The 22,442-nt window shown below is 34.4% G+C and overlaps 1 protein-coding gene across 1 annotated transcript in view; it reads right to left on the minus strand.

Annotated features, from left to right (window-relative positions):
* Positions 1-22,442, minus strand: part of LOC142230929 (uncharacterized) — a 253,167-nt gene that overhangs the window by 206,027 nt on the left and 24,698 nt on the right. The window contains exon 3 of the mRNA XM_075301546.1: positions 5,127-5,631. Coding sequence (XP_075157661.1) covers positions 5,127-5,631 — 505 coding nt within the window. The remainder of the gene's footprint in view (positions 1-5,126; positions 5,632-22,442) is intronic.

The raw sequence follows: 22,442 nt of genomic DNA on the forward strand, positions 1-22,442 counted from the left end.
GAAGTTTCCTTAAAATTGCTTCAGATTTAAATGTTTCCCATATTTTTTACTAAAATTGTGTTCCACCCTAGTGCATTAGCCAACTTAAATTTTGAGTCTATAGATTTTGTAAAAGTCTATCAAATTCTGTATAAATCGAGTGATATTTAAATGTATGTATTTGGGACAAACCTTTCATTTCATTTGACGGATGTGATATGGTATCGAAAATTTAGATCTACAAAGTGGTGCAGGGTATAATATAGTCGGCCCCGCCCGACTTTAGACTTTCCTTACTTGTTTGGTTTTGGATCCGGAAGTGGGGTCAAATTGGCACAGAAGCGATTTTTAACATGGGCTTATGACGTCATATGACTGATTTCCTATGTAATTGTCGCGAAAACCATGTATTTTGCCTTTGTAAAAATAATTTTCGAGCGGAGAAAAATATACTTTGGCAATAAGCATTTCAATGGCTCTCAAATGCCGCAAACATGTTCTATTATTTAAATGATAGAATTTGAGACCATTACATGGTCGGGAAATGCATGTACCTGACCATTATTTTTTTTTACTTTTTTGCAGGGAAAAAAGTATTTTTATGGGTTACGTATAGACATGCCTAGAACCATTACATGGCCATAAAGACCATGTACATTGTTTTCGTGGCCATTTACTTTTTTATTTTTTTTTTGCAGCGAAAAGAATTTTATAAAAACATTGAGCAGGTACACACGATTTTCATTTTGCGCGTCAGTCGTGTGTTGATTATTTCTTGGAATGGACGGATAATACGGAATTACTGTGTTTTGTGTTAGTTTATTTATTCAGAAGTGGCACGTGGTTTTATGTGAACACAAGTAAGGGAAGTGTAATTGAAAACATGTACCTGTTTTTTGTTCTGCATTTTGATATATGGTATAATTTATTTTTCTTTGTAGTTACATGATGTCTGCATTGGTATATTTGATGGGCACGAAGTAAATTTGGAATGATTACTTATTGTTGAAATTGAACCAAAATAGAATGTAAAAATATGTGATGTTTGCTTGCGTGACATAGTAAATACAAATAAACAATGAATTAGTCTATAAATAAATAAAAACAAATAAATGAATTTAATTTTGTGTTTTCTTTTCTCAAGTGGCGTCCTTTTTTCGACGACGAAAAAGGTTTTTTCATGAAGATCAAAACATTTTAGGTTGTGACCATGTTCTTTTAACTGGAAGAAAAACATTTTTGACGAATACTATAACATTTTAGATCGTCGCCATTGTATTTGGATTCAAGCAAAATTCTTTTTATCAATGTAATAACATTTTAGATGAGGACAACTTTATTTCTCTTAGAACCATGTTCACTGAGCCAACATGGCTGCAGGTGAAAATGTTACATGGTCGCCGCAAAAATAGCTCATATCATATTATTTGCTCTTCGAATATGATTGTGACAATCATGTTTCTTCTCTGCATGTATACTTGCTGGCTTTTGTATGTTAATAACAATAGTACAAAATGTTTATATAACTTTAACTTTTTATACCCTCCATCATAGGATGGGGGTATATTAACTTTGTCATTCCGTTTGTAACACATCGAAATATTGTTCTAAGACCCCATAAAGTATATATATTCTGGGTCGTGGTGAAATTCTGAGTCGATCTAAGCATGTCCGTCCGTCCGTCCGTCCGTCCGTCCGTCTGTTGAAATCACGCTAACTTCCGAACGAAACAAGCTATCGACTTGAAACTTGGCACAAGTAGTTGTTATCGATGTAGGTCGGATGGTATTGAAAATAGGCCATATCGGTCCACTTTTACGTATAGCCCCCATATAAAGGGACCCTCAGATTTGGCTTGTGGAGCCTCTAACAGAAGCATATTTCATCCGATCCGGCTGAAATTTTATTATATGGTGTTGGTATATGGTCTCTAACAACCATGCAAAAATTGGTCCACATGGGTCCATAATTATATATAGCCCCCATATAAACCGATCCCCAGATTTGGCTTGTGGAGCCTCTAAGAGAAGCATATTTCATCCGATCCGGCTGAAATTTGGTACATGGTGTTGGTAGATGGTCTCTAACAATCATGCAAAAATTGGTCCACATCGGTCCATAATTATATATAGCCCCCATATAAACCGATCCCCAGATTTGGCTTGTGGAGCCTCTAAGAGAAGCATATTTCATCCGATCCGGCTGAAATTTGGTACATGGTGTTGGTAGATGGTCTTTAACAATCGTGCAAAAATTGGTCCACATCGGTCCATAATTATATATAGCCCCCATATAAACCGATCCTCAGATTTGGCTTGTGGAGCCTCAAAGAGAAGCATATTTAATCCGATCCGGCTGAAATTTAGTACATGATGTTGGTATATGGTCTCTAATAACCATGCAAAAATTGGTCCACATCGGTCCAGAATTATATATGGACCCCATATAAACCGATCTCCAGATTTGGCTTGCGAAGCCCCAAAGAGAAGCAAATTGCATCCGATCCGGCTGAAATTTGGTACTTGGTATTGTTATATGGTCTCTAATAACCATGCAAAAATTGGTCCACATCGGTTCGTAATTATATATAGCCCCCATATAAGCCGATCCCCAGATTTGGCTTGCGAAGTCTCCAAGAGAAGCAAATTTCATCCAATCCGGTTGTAATTTTGAACATGGTGTTAGTATATGATCTTTAACAACCGTGCCAGAATTGGTCCATATCGGTCCATAATTATATATAGCCCCCATATAAAACGTTCTCCAGATTTGACCTCCGGAGCCTCTTGGAGGAGCAAAATTCATCCGATCCGGTTCAAATTAGGAACGTGGTGTTAGTATATGGTCGCTAACAACCATACAACAATTGGTCCAATCACTCAAAAATTGGTCCATATCGATTCATAACCATGGTTGCCACTAGAGCCAAAATTAATCTACCAAAATTTTATTTATATAGAAAATTTTGTCAAAATTTTATTTCTAGAGAAAATTTTGTTAAAATTTTTTTCGGTTCACAATAAAATTTTCATCATTGTCAAAATTTTATTTCTATAGAAAATTTTGTTCAAATTTTATTCGGTTCATAATCATGGTTGCCACTCGAGCCAAAAATAATCTACCAAGATTTTATTTCTACAGAATATTTTGTCAAAAGTCTATTTCTATAGAAAATTTTGTTAAAATTTTATTTCTGTAGAAATTTTTATCAAAATTTTCTTTCTATAGAAAATTTTGTCAAAATTTTTATTTCTATAGAAAATTTTGTGAAAATTTTATTTCTGTAGAAAATTTTGTCAAAATTTTATGTCTACTTTGTCAAACTGAATTATATACGTATTGGATCGATCTTTTTTGATTTAATATATACCACGTATGGACTTACATACAATTTAGAAGATGGTGTTAGGAGGTTTTAAGATACCTTGCCATCGGCAAGCGTTACCGCAACTTAAGTAATTCGATTGTGGATGGCAGTGTTTAGAAAAAGTTTCTACGCAATCCATGATGGAGGGTACATAAGCTTCGGCCTGGCCGAACTTACGGCCGTATATACTTGTTCTTTTTTAAAAAAGTCTGAATTTAAAATGGCGTGAATATTGTTTTTAATACGAATTGGGGTGCTTTTTGCCATTCGGGAGTTGGCATCTCTGAAAGGACTTGAATGCTGAATAATAAAAAAGACTCAGCTTCTAGCTTTGTGTAAAGTGACAATTGAAAAACTTGTCTTCCTTTGAAATCAATTTTTAAAGAGTATTTATTTTTTACGCGACAATACGAGATTGGTACGGGTCTATAGCGATAGCACATTCCAGCAAAAAAAAACATGCTGGGATGTGCTAGTTTATATGTATGCGCTTAAAAATAATGTGCTAACAATTTGAGTTCCAAACATCTAAAATTTTTGCATCGAAACATATGAAAACCAGCCTTTTTCGTCAGTGCACTTTGGCATTAGAATATTGACAGCTTAAAAGGCTTTGTAATAGCGTCAGATAAATTTTGAAATTGGTATTGATTTGAATGGAAATATTCTCGAGTGTTTGAATGGAGTCTATTTGTTATTTCTATTATACGAATTTTTTAATTTAATTTAATTTAATTTAATTTTTTATTTGATGCCATCGATCAAACTATACAAATTGATAAACCGCACTAAATGGAAACGCAGAATAACAGAAAAAGCACGAAAATGGCATCACTGAGTCCATTGAATAAAATGCCGATAAGCAAAACATTTCCTTATTATTGATTTTTATAGAGTGGTGACAAATTTAACCCAGATATGCCGACCGTACTACATGTAGTACACCTGTTATGTTCAGGTTTCTGCGTTTACAGTGCTTTAAATTTTCTAATCTACTTGTTGGTGTGCTACAGAATATAACGGCCCGTCGGCATATCTGGGTTAAAGGGGACAAAAGCTGCGAAACTATTGGCTACACTGTGTGGGAGCTATTTGTAATTGCTAAGCGATATGACAAAAATAGGCGTTTGGGAGAAATAACATATTGTTTTTCGTAACCTACTAACGATAAAATTAATTCCTTGGCTCAGTTAGTAAACACCTTTATTTTTATTTTTTTTTTCGCTTAAAGTTTACATTTTCCAATAAATTACTTTTTATTTAAGTATATCCGCTACCACTTAAATATTATCCCCCATATGCAAAAAAACTAAAGAAAACTTCAAGCCTACTTTTACAATATAAATTCTTTCGATAAACTGTCAATAATTTGTTTTGCATATAAGTATATGTGTTTGCCACACTCGTTTTTTAAATTGGGTAATTGGGGGATATTTTTGTTTACCAAAATGCCTTCATTGTTCCGCTATTTGTGTTGGGCCTATTTTCAAGTGTTCGCAAGAGTATACATGAAAAGTAAACACTTGGTGTGTGTGCGTGTATGTGTGAGTAGGAGAGGAAACTGTTAATAATAGTCACACTTGTCGCTTAACTTAATTACAAAAATGTTCACTGTGTTAAATTGAAAATGCTCATCAGATACTCGTACTGCAGTATAAACAACACAAGCACACAAACGAATTCATTGTAGCTCTCTCTCTCTATCATTGTCTTTCTGCTATTTTCGGATTCGCATACAAACACCCACATGGGGGAAAACAACAAATTGCTAAATATTTACCTTAAACGTTTCATGGCTGCTGGCGGCAGGTCCTCATCGTCCTTTGACCAGAACACTAAATTGCTGAATTCGTTTTCCAGCGCTGTGGTCTGGTCATCTGTGGCACTATAACGTTGTTGTTGGTTGCTGCTGTTGGTGTTGCTGGGGAATTGCCCATTAATGGTAGATGCAAAGCCATTAATGGCGCCAGTGCCACCATCACCATTGCTGCTGGCTGACGTTTTAGTTTGATTGCTGTTGCTACCGCTACTACTGCTGTTGTTGTTGTTCGTGTTCAAATTGCTTCCAGCTCCACTGAGAGTGCTAGTTCCGCCGGCGGTGGTACTGCTGCTGGAGCTACTACTACTGTGGCCATTTAAAGGCTTGAGGGATTTTAAAATGGTTTGTTTTTCTTTATATAAAAAGCTACGGGATACTTGACATTGTAAATCTATGGTGCTGCCTGTCTTGTAATATCGATCACCAACATCTCGTTCCTGGTCATCAATTAAGCGCAGTGGAGGTTCTGCAAAATATGGACAAAATGGGAGAACATTTTATCAGAATTGGAAAGTGACAAGAATTTGAATAATTGTAGGCCAAAAACCGCATGGTTTCGTTTATTTTAGCAAAATGAAACTTAGTTGAAATACAAAATTCTATTTAAGTTGCTCACAAATGTTCTGAAAAAAATTTAGACAAAAAAATTATTTTAGGAGAAATACGACAATCTTTGCATTACTTAATTTCTGCAAGTTTCAAATTTATATTTTTAGCCTGAATCCGCGCTTAAAATTTTAAGTACGAAAATACTAAGTTATACTCATATGAAGTACAGAGTGTGCTTATTTGTACAATTCAAGTACCTAAAGTTGGATTTAAGCTTGTTTTGAGTTAAAAAAAAGAAAACTGTTACTTAATTCGGTTGTGAGAGTTAGCTTATGAGAGCGCAAACTAAAGTTTGCTCTCCTCGATACTCTCATAGATTTTCAACCCCCGAAAACTGTTTTTTTCTTACATGTACTCGTACAGAGAATTTTCAATTTAATGTTTGGCTTTTAGTGTTAGTGTTGTTGGTTGGCTTGCATTTTGTTTGCTATCTTAAACCGACTATGGCTTAAAATAAGAAAACTTTAACTTGATATTTCTTTATGAGTGATAGCAAATAGTATAAAGGTTTTTGGTTTATGTGTGTTCGCATGTATGAAGCATTGTGGGTGTGTATATGTGTAATGTTGGACTTCGAGATTGTGTTTCTTGGCTTCGCTTGCATTTTGTTTGCGAAATTCTTTTAGTATTATTATCTGATTTGACAGCGAATATTTATTGTCTCCTCACAAGGAAGATAAATCAATAAATATTTAAAAAATAGAAGTGGAGGCAGCATACAACAGGGATGGAAAATGCAGTACTATAGTACTTTTTTCAATACTTTTTCACCCCGGTCAGTACCGTAGTACCCCCGCGAAGGATTTAGTACCTTTTGTGTAGACATTTTTGAGTCGATATCAGATTTATGGTACAATAGCTTTGACACAATATTTTAATATTTTGAGAAAGTCTTTATCAATCTTATTTGCTAATAGCCTTTTACAAATATAGCAAAACAGACATGTTCATGTGGGAAGAAAATCTCGATTTTGTAAAAGACATAGTCAAAAACAGGATTTTATTGAACTTCAAGAATGTTTTAGTCGAAAAAAGAATGCGATTCTATATCGATCGATTTTTTATTTTGGTAGAAAATATTGTCAAAATTTTATTTCTATATATAATTTTTGCAAAATTTTATTTTTATAGAAAATTTTGTCAAAATTTTATTTCAATTGAAAATTTTGTAAACATTTTATTTCTATAGGAAATTTTTGCAAAATTTTATTTCTATAGAAAAAATTTTGCAAAATTTTTTTCTGTAGATTTTTTTTGCAAAATTTTATTTCTATAGAAAATTTTTTGCAAAATTTTATTTATATAGAAAATTTGGTCAAAATTTTATTTTCTTTAAAATTCAGTCTCTTGACAATAATCTTCGAGTGAAATTTTTGTTGAAATTTAGTAAAAAGTACCTTTCCGCTCAAAAAATACCTTTTTTGTACTTCCTTAAAAATTGTATTTTCCATCCCTGGCATACAATATTTAAAAGGTAAGTAATATTAAAATTATTATTTTAAAACGTGTATTTCTATATATTGCATAGAATTTAAATTGATTGTGCATATATACATCTTTACATTTAAGAGACGACGTCGCAGCTTCTCCAAAAGTTCAAAAACCGAATTATCAGAGGTCTTAGGAAGTGAAAATTCGTCCCCTCAGTTTTAAAGGAGCGTGAATGGATTGGACCGACGTATGTGTAAGTAGAGGCAAACTTAGGTTAGGTGGCAGCCCGATGTATCAGGCTCACTTAGACTCTTCAGTCCATTGTGATACCATATTGGTGCACTGCTCTCTTATCACTGAGTGCTGCCCGATTCCATGTTAAGCCCAATGACAAGGGGCCTCCTTTTCATAGCCGAATCCGAACAGCGTTCCACATTGCAGGAAAACTTACTATTTAAGGCGACGAGACCTCCAAAAGATGAATTCCGTTGATTTTCTTGCTTTCTGGTCCAAATTTTCTCATACTGTTGCTGACTTGGTAAATAAAAATGCATATATCTTTGTATTTTGTATTATATTATTTAATTTTTATATTTGTATTATTTTTTATATATTTTTTTAATAACATAATTTATTTTGTACTTGAATCAATTACAGATATTATAAATATATGTAACTACTTTATCACCTAGATGTATTATATGTATTCTCTATTGTCCTATTTTAAGTATTTTTTTTTTGCATTAAAAATGTATGTATTGATATATACAAATAATAAATTTGAAAAATATATGAACCAATTTTTGTTTATTGGTACAGGGTTAGTACAAATCATAATAAAATCAAATGCATATAAAATAACATCGAATACGGTTCGGGATTAAATCAAGAATAAACAAGTATATACGGCCGTAAGTTCGGCCAGGCCGAAGCTATGTACCCTCCGCCATGGATTGCGTAGAAATTTCTACTGAAGACTGTCACCCACAATCGAATTACTTGGGTTGCGGTATCTTAAAACTTTCTAACACCGTAATATATACCACATAGTCCATACGTGATATATATTAAACTAAACAAGTATATACGGCCGTAAGTTCGGCCAGGCCGAAGCTTATGTACCCTCCATCATGGATTGCGTAGAAACTTTTTCTAAACACTGCCATCCACAATCGAATTACTTAAGTTGCGGTAACGCTTGCCGATGGCAAGGTATCTTAAAACCTCCTAACACCATCTTCTAAATTGTATGTAAGTCCATACGTGGTATATATTAAATCAAAAAAGATCGATCCAATACGTATATAATTCAGTTTGACAAAGTAGACATAAAATTTTGACAAAATTTTCTACAGAAATAAAATTTTAACAAAATTTTCTATAGAAATAAAAATTTTGACAAAATTTTCTATAGAAAGAAAATTTTGATAAAAATTTCTACAGAAATAAAATTTTAACAAAATTTTCTATAGAAATAGACTTTTGACAAAATATTCTGTAGAAATAAAATCTTGGTAGATTATTTTTGGCTCGAGTGGCAACCATGATTATGAACCGAATAAAATTTGAACAAAATTTTCTATAGAAATAAAATTTTGACAATGATGAAAATTTTATTGTGAACCGAAAAAAATTTTAACAAAATTTTCTCTAGAAATAAAATTTTGACAAAATTTTCTATATAAATAAAATTTTGGTAGATTAATTTTGGCTCTAGTGGCAACCATGGTTATGAATCGATATGGACCAATTTTTGAGTGATTGGACCAATTGTTGTATGGTTGTTAGCGACCATATACTAACACCACGTTCCTAATTTGAACCGGATCGGATGAATTTTGCTCCTCCAAGAGGCTCCGGAGGTCAAATCTGGAGAACGTTTTATATGGGGGCTATATATAATTATGTACCGATATGGACCAATTCTGGCACGGTTGTTAAAGATCATATACTAACACCATGTTCAAAATTACAACCGGATTGGATGAAATTTGCTTCTCTTGGAGACTTCGCAAGCCAAATCTGGGGATCGGCTTATATGGGGGCTATATATAATTACGAACCGATGTGGACCAATTTTTGCATGGTTATTAGAGACCATATAACAATACCAAGTACCAAATTTCAGCCGGATCGGATGCAATTTGCTTCTCTTTGGGGCTTCGCAAGCCAAATCTGGAGATCGGTTTATATGGGGTCCATATATAATTCTGGACCGATGTGGACCAATTTTTGCATGGTTATTAGAGACCATATACCAACATCATGTACTAAATTTCAGCCGGATCGGATGAAATATGCTTCTCTTTGAGGCTCCACAAGCCAAATCTGGGGATCGGTTTATATGGGGGCTATATATAATTATGGACCGATGTGGACCAATTTTTGCACGATTGTTAGAGACCATCTACCAACACCATGTACCAAATTTCAGCCGGATCGGATGAAATATGCTTCTCTTAGAGGCTCCACAAATCAAATCTGGGGATCGGTTTATATGGGGGCTATATATAATTATGGACCGATGTAGACCAATTTTTGCATGATTGTTAGAGACCATCTACCAACACCATGTACCAAATTTCAGCCGGATCGGATGAAATATGCTTCTCTTAGAGGCTCCACAAGCCAAATCTGGGGATCGGTTTATATGGGGGCTATATATAATTATGGACCGATGTGGACCAATTTTTGCATGGTTGTTAGAGACCATATACCAACACCATATACCAAATTTCAGCCGGATCGGATGAAATATGCTTCTGTTAAAGGCTCCACAAGCCAAATCTGAGGGTCCCTTTATATGGGGGCTATACGTAAAAGTGGACCGATATGGCCCATTTTCAATACCATCCGACCTACATCGATAACAACTACTTGTGCCAAGTTTCAAGTCGATAGCTTGTTTCGTTCGGAAGTTAGCGTGATTTCAACAGACGGACGGACGGACGGACGGACATGCTTAGATCGACTCAGAATTTCACCACGACCCAGAATATATATACTTTATGGGGTCTTAGAACAATATTTCGATGTGTTACAAACGGAATGACAAAGTTAATATACCCCCATCCTATGATGGAGGGTATAAAAAGGCCGATTAAATACGTATATAATTAAGTTTAAAGTTTCTATAGAAATAAAATTTTGACAAAATAAAATTTTGACAACATTTTCGATAGAAGTACAATTTGGAAAAATGTTCTATAGAAATAAAATTTGGATAAAATTTTCTATAGAAATAAAATTCTATATATAACTATAGACCGATATGGACCAATTTTGGCATGGTTATTAGCGGCCTTATACTAACACTACGTTGCAAATTTCAACCGGATCGGATGAATTTTGCTCCTCTAAGAGCTCCGGAGATCAAATCTGGGGAACGGTTTATATGGGGGCTATATATAATTATGGACCGATATGGACCAATTTTTGCGTGGTTGTTAGAGACCATATACCAAATTTCAGCCGGATCGGATGAAATTTGCTTCTCTTAGAGCAACCTCAAGCCAAATTTGGGGGTCCGTTTATATGGGGGCTATACGTAAAAGTGGACCGATATGGACCAATTTTTGCGTGGTTGTTAGAGACCACATACTAACACTATGTACCAAATTTCAGCCGGATCGGATGAAATTTGCTTCTCTTAGAGCAATCGCAAGCCAAATTTGGGGGTCGGTTTATATGGGGGCTATACGTAAAAGTGGACCGATATGGCCCATTTTCAATACCATCCGACCTACATCAATAACAACTACTTTTGCCAAGTTTCAAGTCGATAGCTTGTTTCGTTCGGAAGTTAGCGTGATTTCAACAGAAGGAAGGACGGACGGACATGCTCAGATCGACTCAGAATTTCACCACGACCCAGAATATATATACTTTATGGGGTCTTAGAGCAATATTTCGATGTGTTACAAACGGAATGACAAAGTTAACATACCCCCATTCTATGGTGGAGGGTATAAAAAGATTGATCCAAGCCTTGATTCCGCTTAAAACAAGTTCGTTTGGCTCAAGTTAAGCGTTAAATGCGGATTGAATCAATTACAGTTTAGGATTAAACAGAGCTTCACTAGGCTTGAATCAAGCACTCCCCGTACTTAGAGGAAGCACAAACACGATTGAAAATTTCTAAACTTAAGGAATCTGTACTTAATATTTTCGGGATTAAATTAAGAATTTTGTATTTGGATTTAGAAAAACCGTACTTACCGTACTTTTGACACCGCTACGGCTTGAATCAGGTAAACTGTTCTCTATAATTTTTTTGGGTGAAGGATTGCTTCCTGAAGATGGTTTCAAATAGGAAGAGTTTAGTATCTTCTTGATGGTGAGTAGAATTTGTAACATATCCCAAGGTAACTGTTGGTATGTTTCTACACTGATAGAAACAAAATGAGCTAACACAATCATTTCATGAATATAATGAAAATGTTCGTTTATACACTGGTTGTTCGATTTATTTATTATTTGGTAGCTAAGGGGGTCCCTCAGAATATTTATCGGTAAAATTTATTACTTTTGTTTATTTGATTTATACGGTACAAAATATTATTTTATATTGAAATAACATCCAGATTTTATCTGACGAAAACCGCCAAAATTTCTATTTATGTGGCAAAATGACACTATACTAATTGAAGACAATTCAAGATTATCAAAAAATTAAATGGGAAGGATGTCTTCATTAAAACCATGCAAAAATGGATAGAATTGGACTTTAAAAAGTTAGAAATATAGAGGGATAATAGCAACAAGCTTCAGCTCATTTCAAATTTTACCAACAACAGAAATAATGAAAAATCTGTTAAAAAAGAAACAAAATAAGTATATACGGCCGTAAGTTCGGCCAGGCCGAATCTTATGTACCCTCCACCATGGATTGCGTAGAAAATTCAACGAAAGAATGTCATCCATAATCGAATTACTTGGGTTGTGGTATCTTAAAACTTCTTAACATCGTATATATTAGACGAAAAAGTTATGTATAGGTAAGCTTAGAAATAATTACGAATCGATATGGACTTTTTGCACGATACGTAGAGAGCCAAAATTGAAATATGGGGGTCGCTTATATGGGGGCCATATACAATTATGAACTTGATATGGACCAATTTTTGTGTGATTGAGGATCGATTTATCTGAGGGCTATATATAACAATAGACCGATATGGAGCTAGTTAGGCATGGTTGTTAACGGCCATATACTAGCACAATGTACCAAATTTCAACTGACTCGGATGAAATTTGCTCTTCCAAGAGCAAATCTCAGGTCGGTTTATATGGGGGCTGTATAGAATTATTGACCGATGTAGACCAATTTTTGCATAGTTGTTTGAGACCATATACTCACACCCTGTACCAAATTTCAGCCGGATCGGATGAAATTTGCTTCTATTAGAGGCTCCGCAAGCCAAATGGGGGTATCGGTTTATATAGGGGCTATATATAATTATGAACCGATGTGGACCAATTTTTGCATGGTTGTTAGAGACCGTATACTAACAGCATGTATCAAATTTCAGCCGGATCGGATGAAATTTGCTTCTCTTAGAGGCCTCGAAAGCCAAATCGGGGGTTCGGTTTGTATGGGGGCTATATATAATTATGGACCGATGTGGACCAATTTTTGCATGGTTGTTAGAGACCCTATACTAACACCATGTACCAAATTTCCGCCGGATCGGATGAAATTTGCTTCTCCTAGGGGATTCGCAAGCCAAATATGGGGGACCGTTTATATGGGGGCTATATATATACTTTATGGGGTCTTAGAGCTATATTTCGATGTGTTACAAACGGAATGACAAAGTTAATATACCCCAATCCTATGGTGGAGGGTATAAAAACGGCGGAATTTATACGTGTAGATGTTTTAACAAAAAAGTTAACCCTCTATGAATGGAATTACATTTTTGTAAGAAAGTTTCCTTGACTTTATTAATGTTTTGCGTATGCCAGTTAAATGAACTAAAAAGGAGGGAAAGATATGAAAAGATTGAAAATTTCGTTAAATTCGTATCTCCCACAAAATACTTCAGGACTTCTAAAATTTGTAAATTTTGCTGTGGCACTAAAGAAATTTTTGCAATTTTAAACTAACAGATTTTCCTTAAATCTACGAAAATGTCTTCAACGATTCAAAAAAAAAAAACATAATTATGTCTAATAAAATTTCTGGAATTTGTCGGCCTGATATCAATGTTTGTAAAACAGTTTTTATGTAGTTTTGAACATAAACCCTGTTTTATCCCGCACTTGAAACTAAAAATTCCCAAATACAAATATTTCGATACATAATGAAGATTTGGCAACACTGAAAAAATATTGTCGTGAGGCCAAAGATTTCATGTCTTTCAAATACGAATGCAAATTTTGCTTAGCATAGAAGGCGCATTTCTCTAATATAAAGTTTTTTTTTCCTAGTCCAAAAGTCGATAAACTTTTCAATGAAGTCGTATTGTCTTTATAAATAAGTGATTGGACTTAAAAATGGGTATCATAAGATGAAAGAAAAATTTTTTGAGGTAAAGTCAACTTGACTTTAATAATTCAGAAAAAATCTTTAAAATTAATGAAATTGTCTTTGAATTTGTTGCTTTTTTCGATCTTGACTACAAAGCAACAAATCGTTCAAAAATATGACATGTTTTTAACACTTTATTTTAAAGAAGCTTTTTACTTGAAACATGGCATAATTTCTTATGGAAGTCGAGTCAGAATTGGAAAAATAAAGGTGTCGTTAACCCGTTTTTAAGGGACTTTGGTAGCATATCAAGAAAAAAAGCTGAAAAAACGAACAATTAAAATTTGCTTCCTAGAAGCAAGTACACAAAACCCAAATTTAAAAGAGAATTGTGTCTTAAAGGTATTCCTACTTGTATTCTCTGCTTCTTTGGTTCGGAATCAATACCAAAATTGTTAAAGTAAAGACAAAATCTTTTTTTTCAGTGAACAAACCTATTTCCGCAAAACCTTATCTATCCTCTGTCTCATTTGCACCACTACACTGGTAAAGTCAATCAGAAAGAAAAAACTCCAACCCTTAGAATACCATCACTAATCTACTTGTGTTTCATTCTTGTGGTTTTATTTTCAATGGTTTTGGGAATCAAATCGCCGTTGTTTCTTACGGAGAACCAAACTAATATTGATTGGTTTGCTCACGAGCCGTTCTTATCCTCCCGCAGATTGGTTGCATCCCATTTTCACTCCCTCACATAATTGTACAGGTTGGTTAAAATTTTCTGGAATTAACCTAAATTTAATGAAATTAACTTTCCTCCTTAGTTCACTGTCCTTTGAGTGTAATTTCGATCATTTCCCTTTCAACTCATAATAAAATGAGCCACAATGTATAATTATACCCTCCATCATAGGATGGGGGTATATTAACTTTGTCATTCCGTTTGTAACACATCGAAATATTGCTCTAAGACCCCATAAAGTATATATATTCTGGGTCGTGGTGAAATTCTGAGTCGATCTAAGCATGTCCGTCCGTCCGTCCGTCCGTCCGTCCGTCTGTTGAAATCACGCTAACTTCCGAACGAAACAAGCTATCGACTTGAAATATGGCACAAGTAGTTGTTATCGATGTAGGTCGGATGGTATTGAAAATGGGTCATATCGGTCCACTTTTACGTATAGCCCCCATATAAAGGGACCCTCAGATTTGGCTTGTGGAGCCTCTAAAAGAAGCACATTTCATCCGATCTGGCTGAAATTTGGTATATGGTGTTGGTATATGGTCTCTAACAACCACGCAAAAATTGGTCCACATCGGTCCATAATTATATATAGCCCCCATATAAACCGATCCCCAGATTTGGCGTGTGGAGCCTCTAACAGAAGCATATTTCATCCGATCCGGCTGAAATTTGGTATATGGTGTTGGTATATGGTCTCTAACAACCATGCAAAAATTGGTTCACATCGGTCCATAATTATATATAGCCCCCATATAAACCGATCCCCAGATTTGGCTTGCGGAGCCTAAAAGAGAAGCAAATTTCATCCGATCCGGCTGAAATTTGGTACATGGTGTTGGTACATGGTCTCTAACAACCATGCAAAAATTGGTTTCCATCGGTCTATAATTATATAAAGCCCCCATATAAACCGATCCCCAGATTTGGCTTGCGGAGCCTCAAAGAGAAGAAAATTTCATCCGATCCGGCTGAAATTTGGTACATGATGTTGGTATATGGTCTCTAACAATCATGCAAAAATTGGTCCATATCGGTCCTTAATTATATATAGCCCCCATATAAACCGATCCCCAGATTTGGCTAGTGGAGCCTCTAAGAGAAGCATATTTCATCCGATCCGGCTGAAATTTGGTACATGGTGTTGGTATATGGTCTCTAACAACCGTGCAAAAATTGGTCCACATTGGTCCATAATTATATATAGCCCCAATATAAACCGATCCCCAGATTTTGGCTTGCGGAGCCTCAAAGAGAAGCAAATTTCATCCGATCCGGCTGAAATTTGGTACATGATGTTGGTATATGGTCTCTAATAACCGTGCAAAAATTGGTCCACATCGGTCCATAATTATATATAGCGCCCATATAAACCGATCCCCAGATTTGGGTTGCGGAGCCTCAAAAAGAAGCAAATTTTATCCGATCCGCCTGAAATTTGGTACATGATATTGGTCTCTAACAACCGTGCAAAAATTGGTCCACATCGGTTCATAATTATATATAGCCCCCATATAAACCGATCCCCAGATTTGGCTTGCGAAGTCTCCAAGAGAAGCAAATTTCATCCAATCCAGTTGTAATTTGGAACATGGTCCATATCGGTCCATAATTATATATAGCCCCCATATAAAACGTTCTCCAGATTTGACCTCCGGAGCCTCTTGTAGGAGCAAAATTCATCCGATCCGGTTCAAAGTAGGAACGTGGTGTTAGTATATGGTCGCTAACAACCATACCAAAATTGGTCTAATCACACAAAAATTGGTCCATATCGGTTCGTAATCATGGTTGCCACTAGAGCCAAAAATAATCTACCAAAATGTTATTTCTATAGAAAATGTTGTCAAAATTTTATTTCTAGAGAAAATTTTGTTAATATTTTATTCGGTTCATAATAAAATTTTCATCATTGTCAAAATTTTATTTCTATAGAAAATTATGTCAAAATTTTATTTCTATAGAAAATTTTGTTCAAATTTTATTCGGTTCATAATCATAGTTGCCACTCGAGCCAAAAATAATCGACCAAGATTCTATTTCTATAGAAAATTTTGTCAAAAGTTTATTTCTATAGAAAATTTTGTTAAAATTTTATTTCTGTAGAAATTTTTGTCAAAATTTTCTTTCTATAGAAAATTTTGTCAAAATTTTTATTTCTATAGAAAATTTTGTGAAAATTTTATTTCCATAGAAAATTTTTTAATATTTTCTTTCTGTAGAAAATTTTGTCAAAATGTTATGTCTACTTTGTCAAACTGAATTATATACGTATTGGATCGATCTTTTTTGATTTAATATATACCACGTATGGACATACAATTTAGAAGATGTTGTTAGGAGGTTTTAAGATACCTTGCCATCGGCAAGCGTTACCGCAACTTAAGTAATTCGATTGTGGATGGCAGTGTTTAGAAGAAGTTTCTACGCAATCCATGATGGAGGGTACATAAGCTTCGGCCTGGCCGAACTTACGGCCGTATATATTTGTTTTATTCTGCTTTTATTGATTAATTTTTGATCTTCGAACTTAATACCCGCTTTAGGCTAAGATACTGCGCCTCACACGCGGGTTCAACTTCCAAAACGGATTTTGCATCTGCACATCTAAGTATAATTTTTGGATAGTTGCTCCTTAAATTATTCAGATATTGTGTCTAAAAATTAAATACGTATAATTTTAATAATCATGCCAACTATTTTCGTTTTAAATTTTTGAGTCGAAGATTTCATAAGTTCCTGGGGGCCAAGCTCCCCCTAGAGAAATTTCCTAGCTCCGTCAATGGGCCTTATATGTGTTGCTTTAGTTGCTTTTAATAAATGACACACATTTTAATAAATAGTAAGGAATATAAACAGTGGGAGAGCAATCGCTCTCCTCCACTAATATAGAAGACATTAGAAATCATTTAAATTTTCGCCCCAACATCTTTGGACGGTAAAGCGGCTTTTGTAATTTATTGACATAGTCAAGGGGAGCATTTCGTCCTTTTGGGACTTCCATAAAAACCGTTTCTTTTAAGTCCTGTAGTGAAATGCATCTTTGACATTACATTGATGAAGAAATAATCTCTTAACTTTGTCTTTCCATTTGTAATACATCGAAATATTGGTCTCAGACCCCATAAGTACGAACAAAACAAGCTACTGACTACACACAAAAAAATTTCACGAAAAAATTTCCAATTAAAATTTTAATTGAGTTTTAAAAAATATTCAATTAAAAATTTAATTGATTCAACAAATTTTTTAATTGAAAAAAAAAATCAATCACAAAAATAATAGTATCAATTAAATTTTTAATTGGATCAATTAACTTTTTAATTGACCTTCAATTAATTTTTTAATTGATACTATCATTTCTGTGATTGAAGACATTTCACTTAAAAATTAATTGGATCAATTAATTTCGTGATTGAATCAGAATTTTTTTTTGTGTGTAGAAACTTGGTACAATAAGTTGTTATTGTGATTGTATTGTAAATGGGCCATATCGGACCACTGTTATATATAGCCCTATTTTATACGTAATGTTAGTATACGTCCCTAATCCTTGCAATGGAAACGAACACCCAGTGAAAGCGTATACCTTTATTTCTCTGCGTGCAGAAGAAATATTTTCATCCGGAGCGAAATTTTAGACAAGCGATATTCCCCTTGAAGAAAATTCATTTAGCGTCAAGAGAAAACTTTAGTTGTCTAAAATTTCTTTCCTTAGAAAAGAAACCTCTTTCCGCTCAAATGTGTCCAATATCACCACTTCAAGAGACTTGTTTCGGGCTGCCATGCAGTCAAATCTAAATAAACTTTCATACCACTTAAACCACTGTTCCATGGATCCTATCAACATTTTATGAAGGGTATGTGAATGTGCATTTTCGCATATCCGCATAACCATTAAAAATCACTAGCCCCATTCATTGTGAGAGCATCAAGGGCTTTGCCTAGGATAAATTAATTCATTTAATGAAAAAAAAATCTATAAAGCGTTTGATTAATGCGTTCTTATTTATCTTCTCGTACACATAACCACCACACATACATGCTTGTCTGCCATATAAATACTGGAAATGATGGCAAAAGCCATCATGTTTAAGCATGTTTTATATCACTTTTAGTTGGCACTTTAGCTTCGGGGTGCTGTATGAGGATTTCATCTGTAAAACTGAATATCCTTTAGTATGGTAGTTCTCCTAAAGTCACACCATTGCAAAGCACTGACCGCGAAATGTTTATTTGCTACACAGAGTTTGGCGAACTCCAACAACATCTGGGTAATTTAAGACCAGAAAAAATTGCTACTTTCTGTTTTTAGTTTGTATATAGGCACCCACAAAAAAATATGAGAAATGAAAGCTTCGGAGATTAATATTCCCAAAGGTTCTAAACTTTAAGCTTTGACAGCGGCATATTTGTTTGAGATATACTATAAAGCAGATTTTTTTTGGAATGGGGTTGGAAAAAAGACGCCATGCTAACCATCGCGATGAACAGCGTGCCATGGATGACGTTTTTCGGAGCATTTAATTGATTAAATGGTCCACGTATGAACAGCCGTTAGATAAATCTGCGTACAGCCTTACACTATAAAAGACCACCAAAAGAACAAAAAGACAGTCTTTGATCGATGGTGTGATGAAATTGGTAACGTATTCCCAGATGTTCGAAAGGTTACTGGTCGAAGCTCTAAACACAAATATTGACTGGATTCAGTATTGATTTCACGTACACGCAGAGATGAAATTTGACCACCCTAAACATGTTTCCAGAGGAACATGTTATTTTTAGAGGTCAACATGGAACATTTTTGTCGCCAAAATGTTATTTTCTTGCCATGATTCTCGAAATCAGATACATACTTTTTGTGAGAATAAGATGGTTGCCATAAACATGTTCCATGTTCACCGTTCAAAAATAACATTTTGCTCTTGAAACATGTTTGGGGTGATCATATTCCTTCTGTGAGTGTAGGCAAGATATGCACGCAAAGAGAAAAACGTTTGGAAAACGTGTACCGAAAACGTTTTCCTTTTGTTAGAGTTTTTGAATTTCTTCGAAAATTTTAAACTTTTATCACAAAAAAAATCGTTTGTTACAAATATTTTTTTTTTTCAATAAAAAAATTATTTTTGGACCAAAAGCACAGTCCATTTCGTTTATAACAAGCACTTTTCCTTTCTGGCTTTAAGTCTTTAATAATTTTACAGTTTCGTAGTAAAAATTTAATATAGTGGTACATAATGTTGAACATCTTTTCGGAATCTTCCGAACATATCTGGAATATATGTTAAAAAAAACAACAACTTTTTCGGTCGAAGCAGGGTATCCAAGCGGACGTACAACCACTGCTCCACGGTGCCCAACTAAAAGTAAGTTTCTGTTAAATAAAATTTGTTTAATCGGCTTGTAGGCGCCGAAATCGATGCTTGATAAATATAACTGTTTGACTGTTGATTAGGGTTTTCTTTTTCCCGGACTTTTTGCATTCCCGGGAAAGCGGGAATTTTTGTCGAATTTCCCGGGATCCCGGTCATAGGGAAACCTGCTTTGATGTGGAATACATTTAGACATTTGAATAAATTAGAAATAGCCTAAAGCTATGGTTATAAGGCGCTCTCTGGACAACTAACAATATATATTATATTGTTCTCTTACATCAGCCATAAATCATACTAAAATAAGAAATATTTTGTAATACAAAACATTTTGACAATGGTTAAGGCAGTCTCTTTCGGTATAGTTTTCGGAAGAACACTATTAATATAGTGGGATTTTTGTAACACTAAAAAACTGTTTGGAAATGAAAGAAACTTATTTCGATTTCACCATCGTTAAACGGGGTCAATAACTGCACATGTTCAGTCAATATTCCCAAAAGGGAAAAACTACCATGCAATACAATACCACATTACACTTCCAAAATCCACTTTAACTAGATTTCAGTTGTCGTATGCCCTATAAATAATGGCTCTAAACCCCAATTTTAATAGATTTCAATCCTAATGTGTATAAGGTATAAATTTGAAATTAAAGTAACTATCTCCAAAAAGGTTGGAATTTTCTTATTTCATAAAAAACGTCCTTGCAATAATCGTGAAATTTTCAAATTATGCCGTTGCCAACGTGGGTTACATAAGGTAAAATATCCCGTTGTTTTTAAAGGTTTACTCAGTCTACCAGTCTATCGGAGTGTCGGTTTACAGAAATATGACAATCATAAATTAGAAAGTTCAAACTTCTTTTTAACAATCCAAAATCCACTTTAACTAGACTTCAACTGTCATTTGCCATATAAAACCCTCTATTATACATAAAATATTTCCGGGGAATTCCCGCACTTAATTCCCGGGAAAGCGGAAGCGAAAAAATAGCAATTTCCCGGGAATTCCCGGGATCCCGCTCCCGGAAAAACCCTACTGTTGATGGCAATAATAGATACGTAGCCCAGTGCACAGTGTGTTGGCTTACAAATTGTATGGTCCGCGGTTCGATTCTCCGTCCAGGCCAAAAGTAAAATTTATAAAATCGAATAATTTCTTGTACATTGTTTGTATTACAGAAAAAGGTGCTAAGAACTATAAAAAACTCGTGGTGGTGCGAAAGATTTGAGGGAAGATGCAATTAGCCAGAAAGATTGCTTTTTTTTGAGTTAGTCGTTATGAAATTTTTTGTACATGCTGGAAAATAATAAACGTTTATCCCAAAAAGTATATACTTTTCTTACAAATAAACTTCCTTACCGCGAACAGAAAATGAGAAACGATCTTTGTTTGTCTACAATTTCGTTTGGAAGGAAAGAATTATTAGTTTTGCGTGTGTAAAGTAAGATCCAATCGCTGACCAGAAAGGTTCTAGACAATCATATACGAAGGCATATTTGGTAGTAGGAAATTCTTATCCACACTCTGAAAAAAGTTGCAATTCTAACATATGACAGAAACATATTTTGCAGGATGTTTTGGATACTGCCCAAACATTATGATGTTTGTTTTATATGGACATGTTCTATGTTGGGAAACACTTTGTCCCACACAATTAAATGTGTTTGGATACATCTTCCCCAAATAAGATTGTGTTTTTCGTCCGATCCATGAAATTGGTTGTACTACGTTAAATTAATAGAATTTTGATATAATAGAAACAAATAGCATATACACCCAAAGAAAAAAAAAAAAACGTTTGGAAAACGTGTACCGAAAACGTCTTTCTTTTGTTAGAGTTTTTTGAATTGCTTCGAAAAGTCTACACTTTTATCACCAAAAAAAATCGTTTGTTACAAAATTTTTATTTTTTCAATAAAAAAATTGTTTTTGAACCAACAACACAGTCCATCTCGTTTATATTAAACACTGTTCTTTTCTGACTTTAGGTCTTTAATAAGATACATTTTGCAGTTCATAGTAAAAATTTAATATAGTAGAATGTAATGTTGAACATTTTTCGGAATCTTCCGACCATATCTGGAATATATGTAAACAAAACAAAAGAAAAAACTTTGGTCGAAGCAGGGATCGAACCCACGACCCTTGGCATGCAAGTCGGACGTAGCAACCACTGCTCCACGGTGCCAAACTAAATGTTTATTTCTGCTAAATAAACTTTGTTTATTCGGTTCGTGGGCGTCGCAATATAAATATGCTATATAAATATAACTTATATGGGTAATTGTCTATTGATGACAATAACGGTTACATAGTTCAGTGGATAGTGTGTTGGCTTACAAATTGCATGGTCCGCGGTTCGATTCTCCGTCCAGGCGAAAGGTAAACAAAAAATTTAAAAATTTATAAAATCGTATAATTTTTCTACATTGTTTGTATTACAGAAAAAGGTACTAAGAACTAAAAAACTTCGTGGAATTGAGAAACATGTAAGGGTAAATGCAATTAGCCAGAAAAAAAATTGTTTTGAGTTAGTCTTTTGAAATTGTTTTTACATCCTGGAAAGGAATAAACGTTTATCACAAAAACTATATACTTTTCTTCCAAATACACTTCCTTTCAACGAAAAGCAAATGAGAAAC

Source organism: Haematobia irritans, chromosome 3 (assembly GCF_050003625.1).
Source record: "Haematobia irritans isolate KBUSLIRL chromosome 3, ASM5000362v1, whole genome shotgun sequence".
Classification (NCBI taxonomy): Eukaryota; Metazoa; Arthropoda; class Insecta; order Diptera; family Muscidae; genus Haematobia; species Haematobia irritans.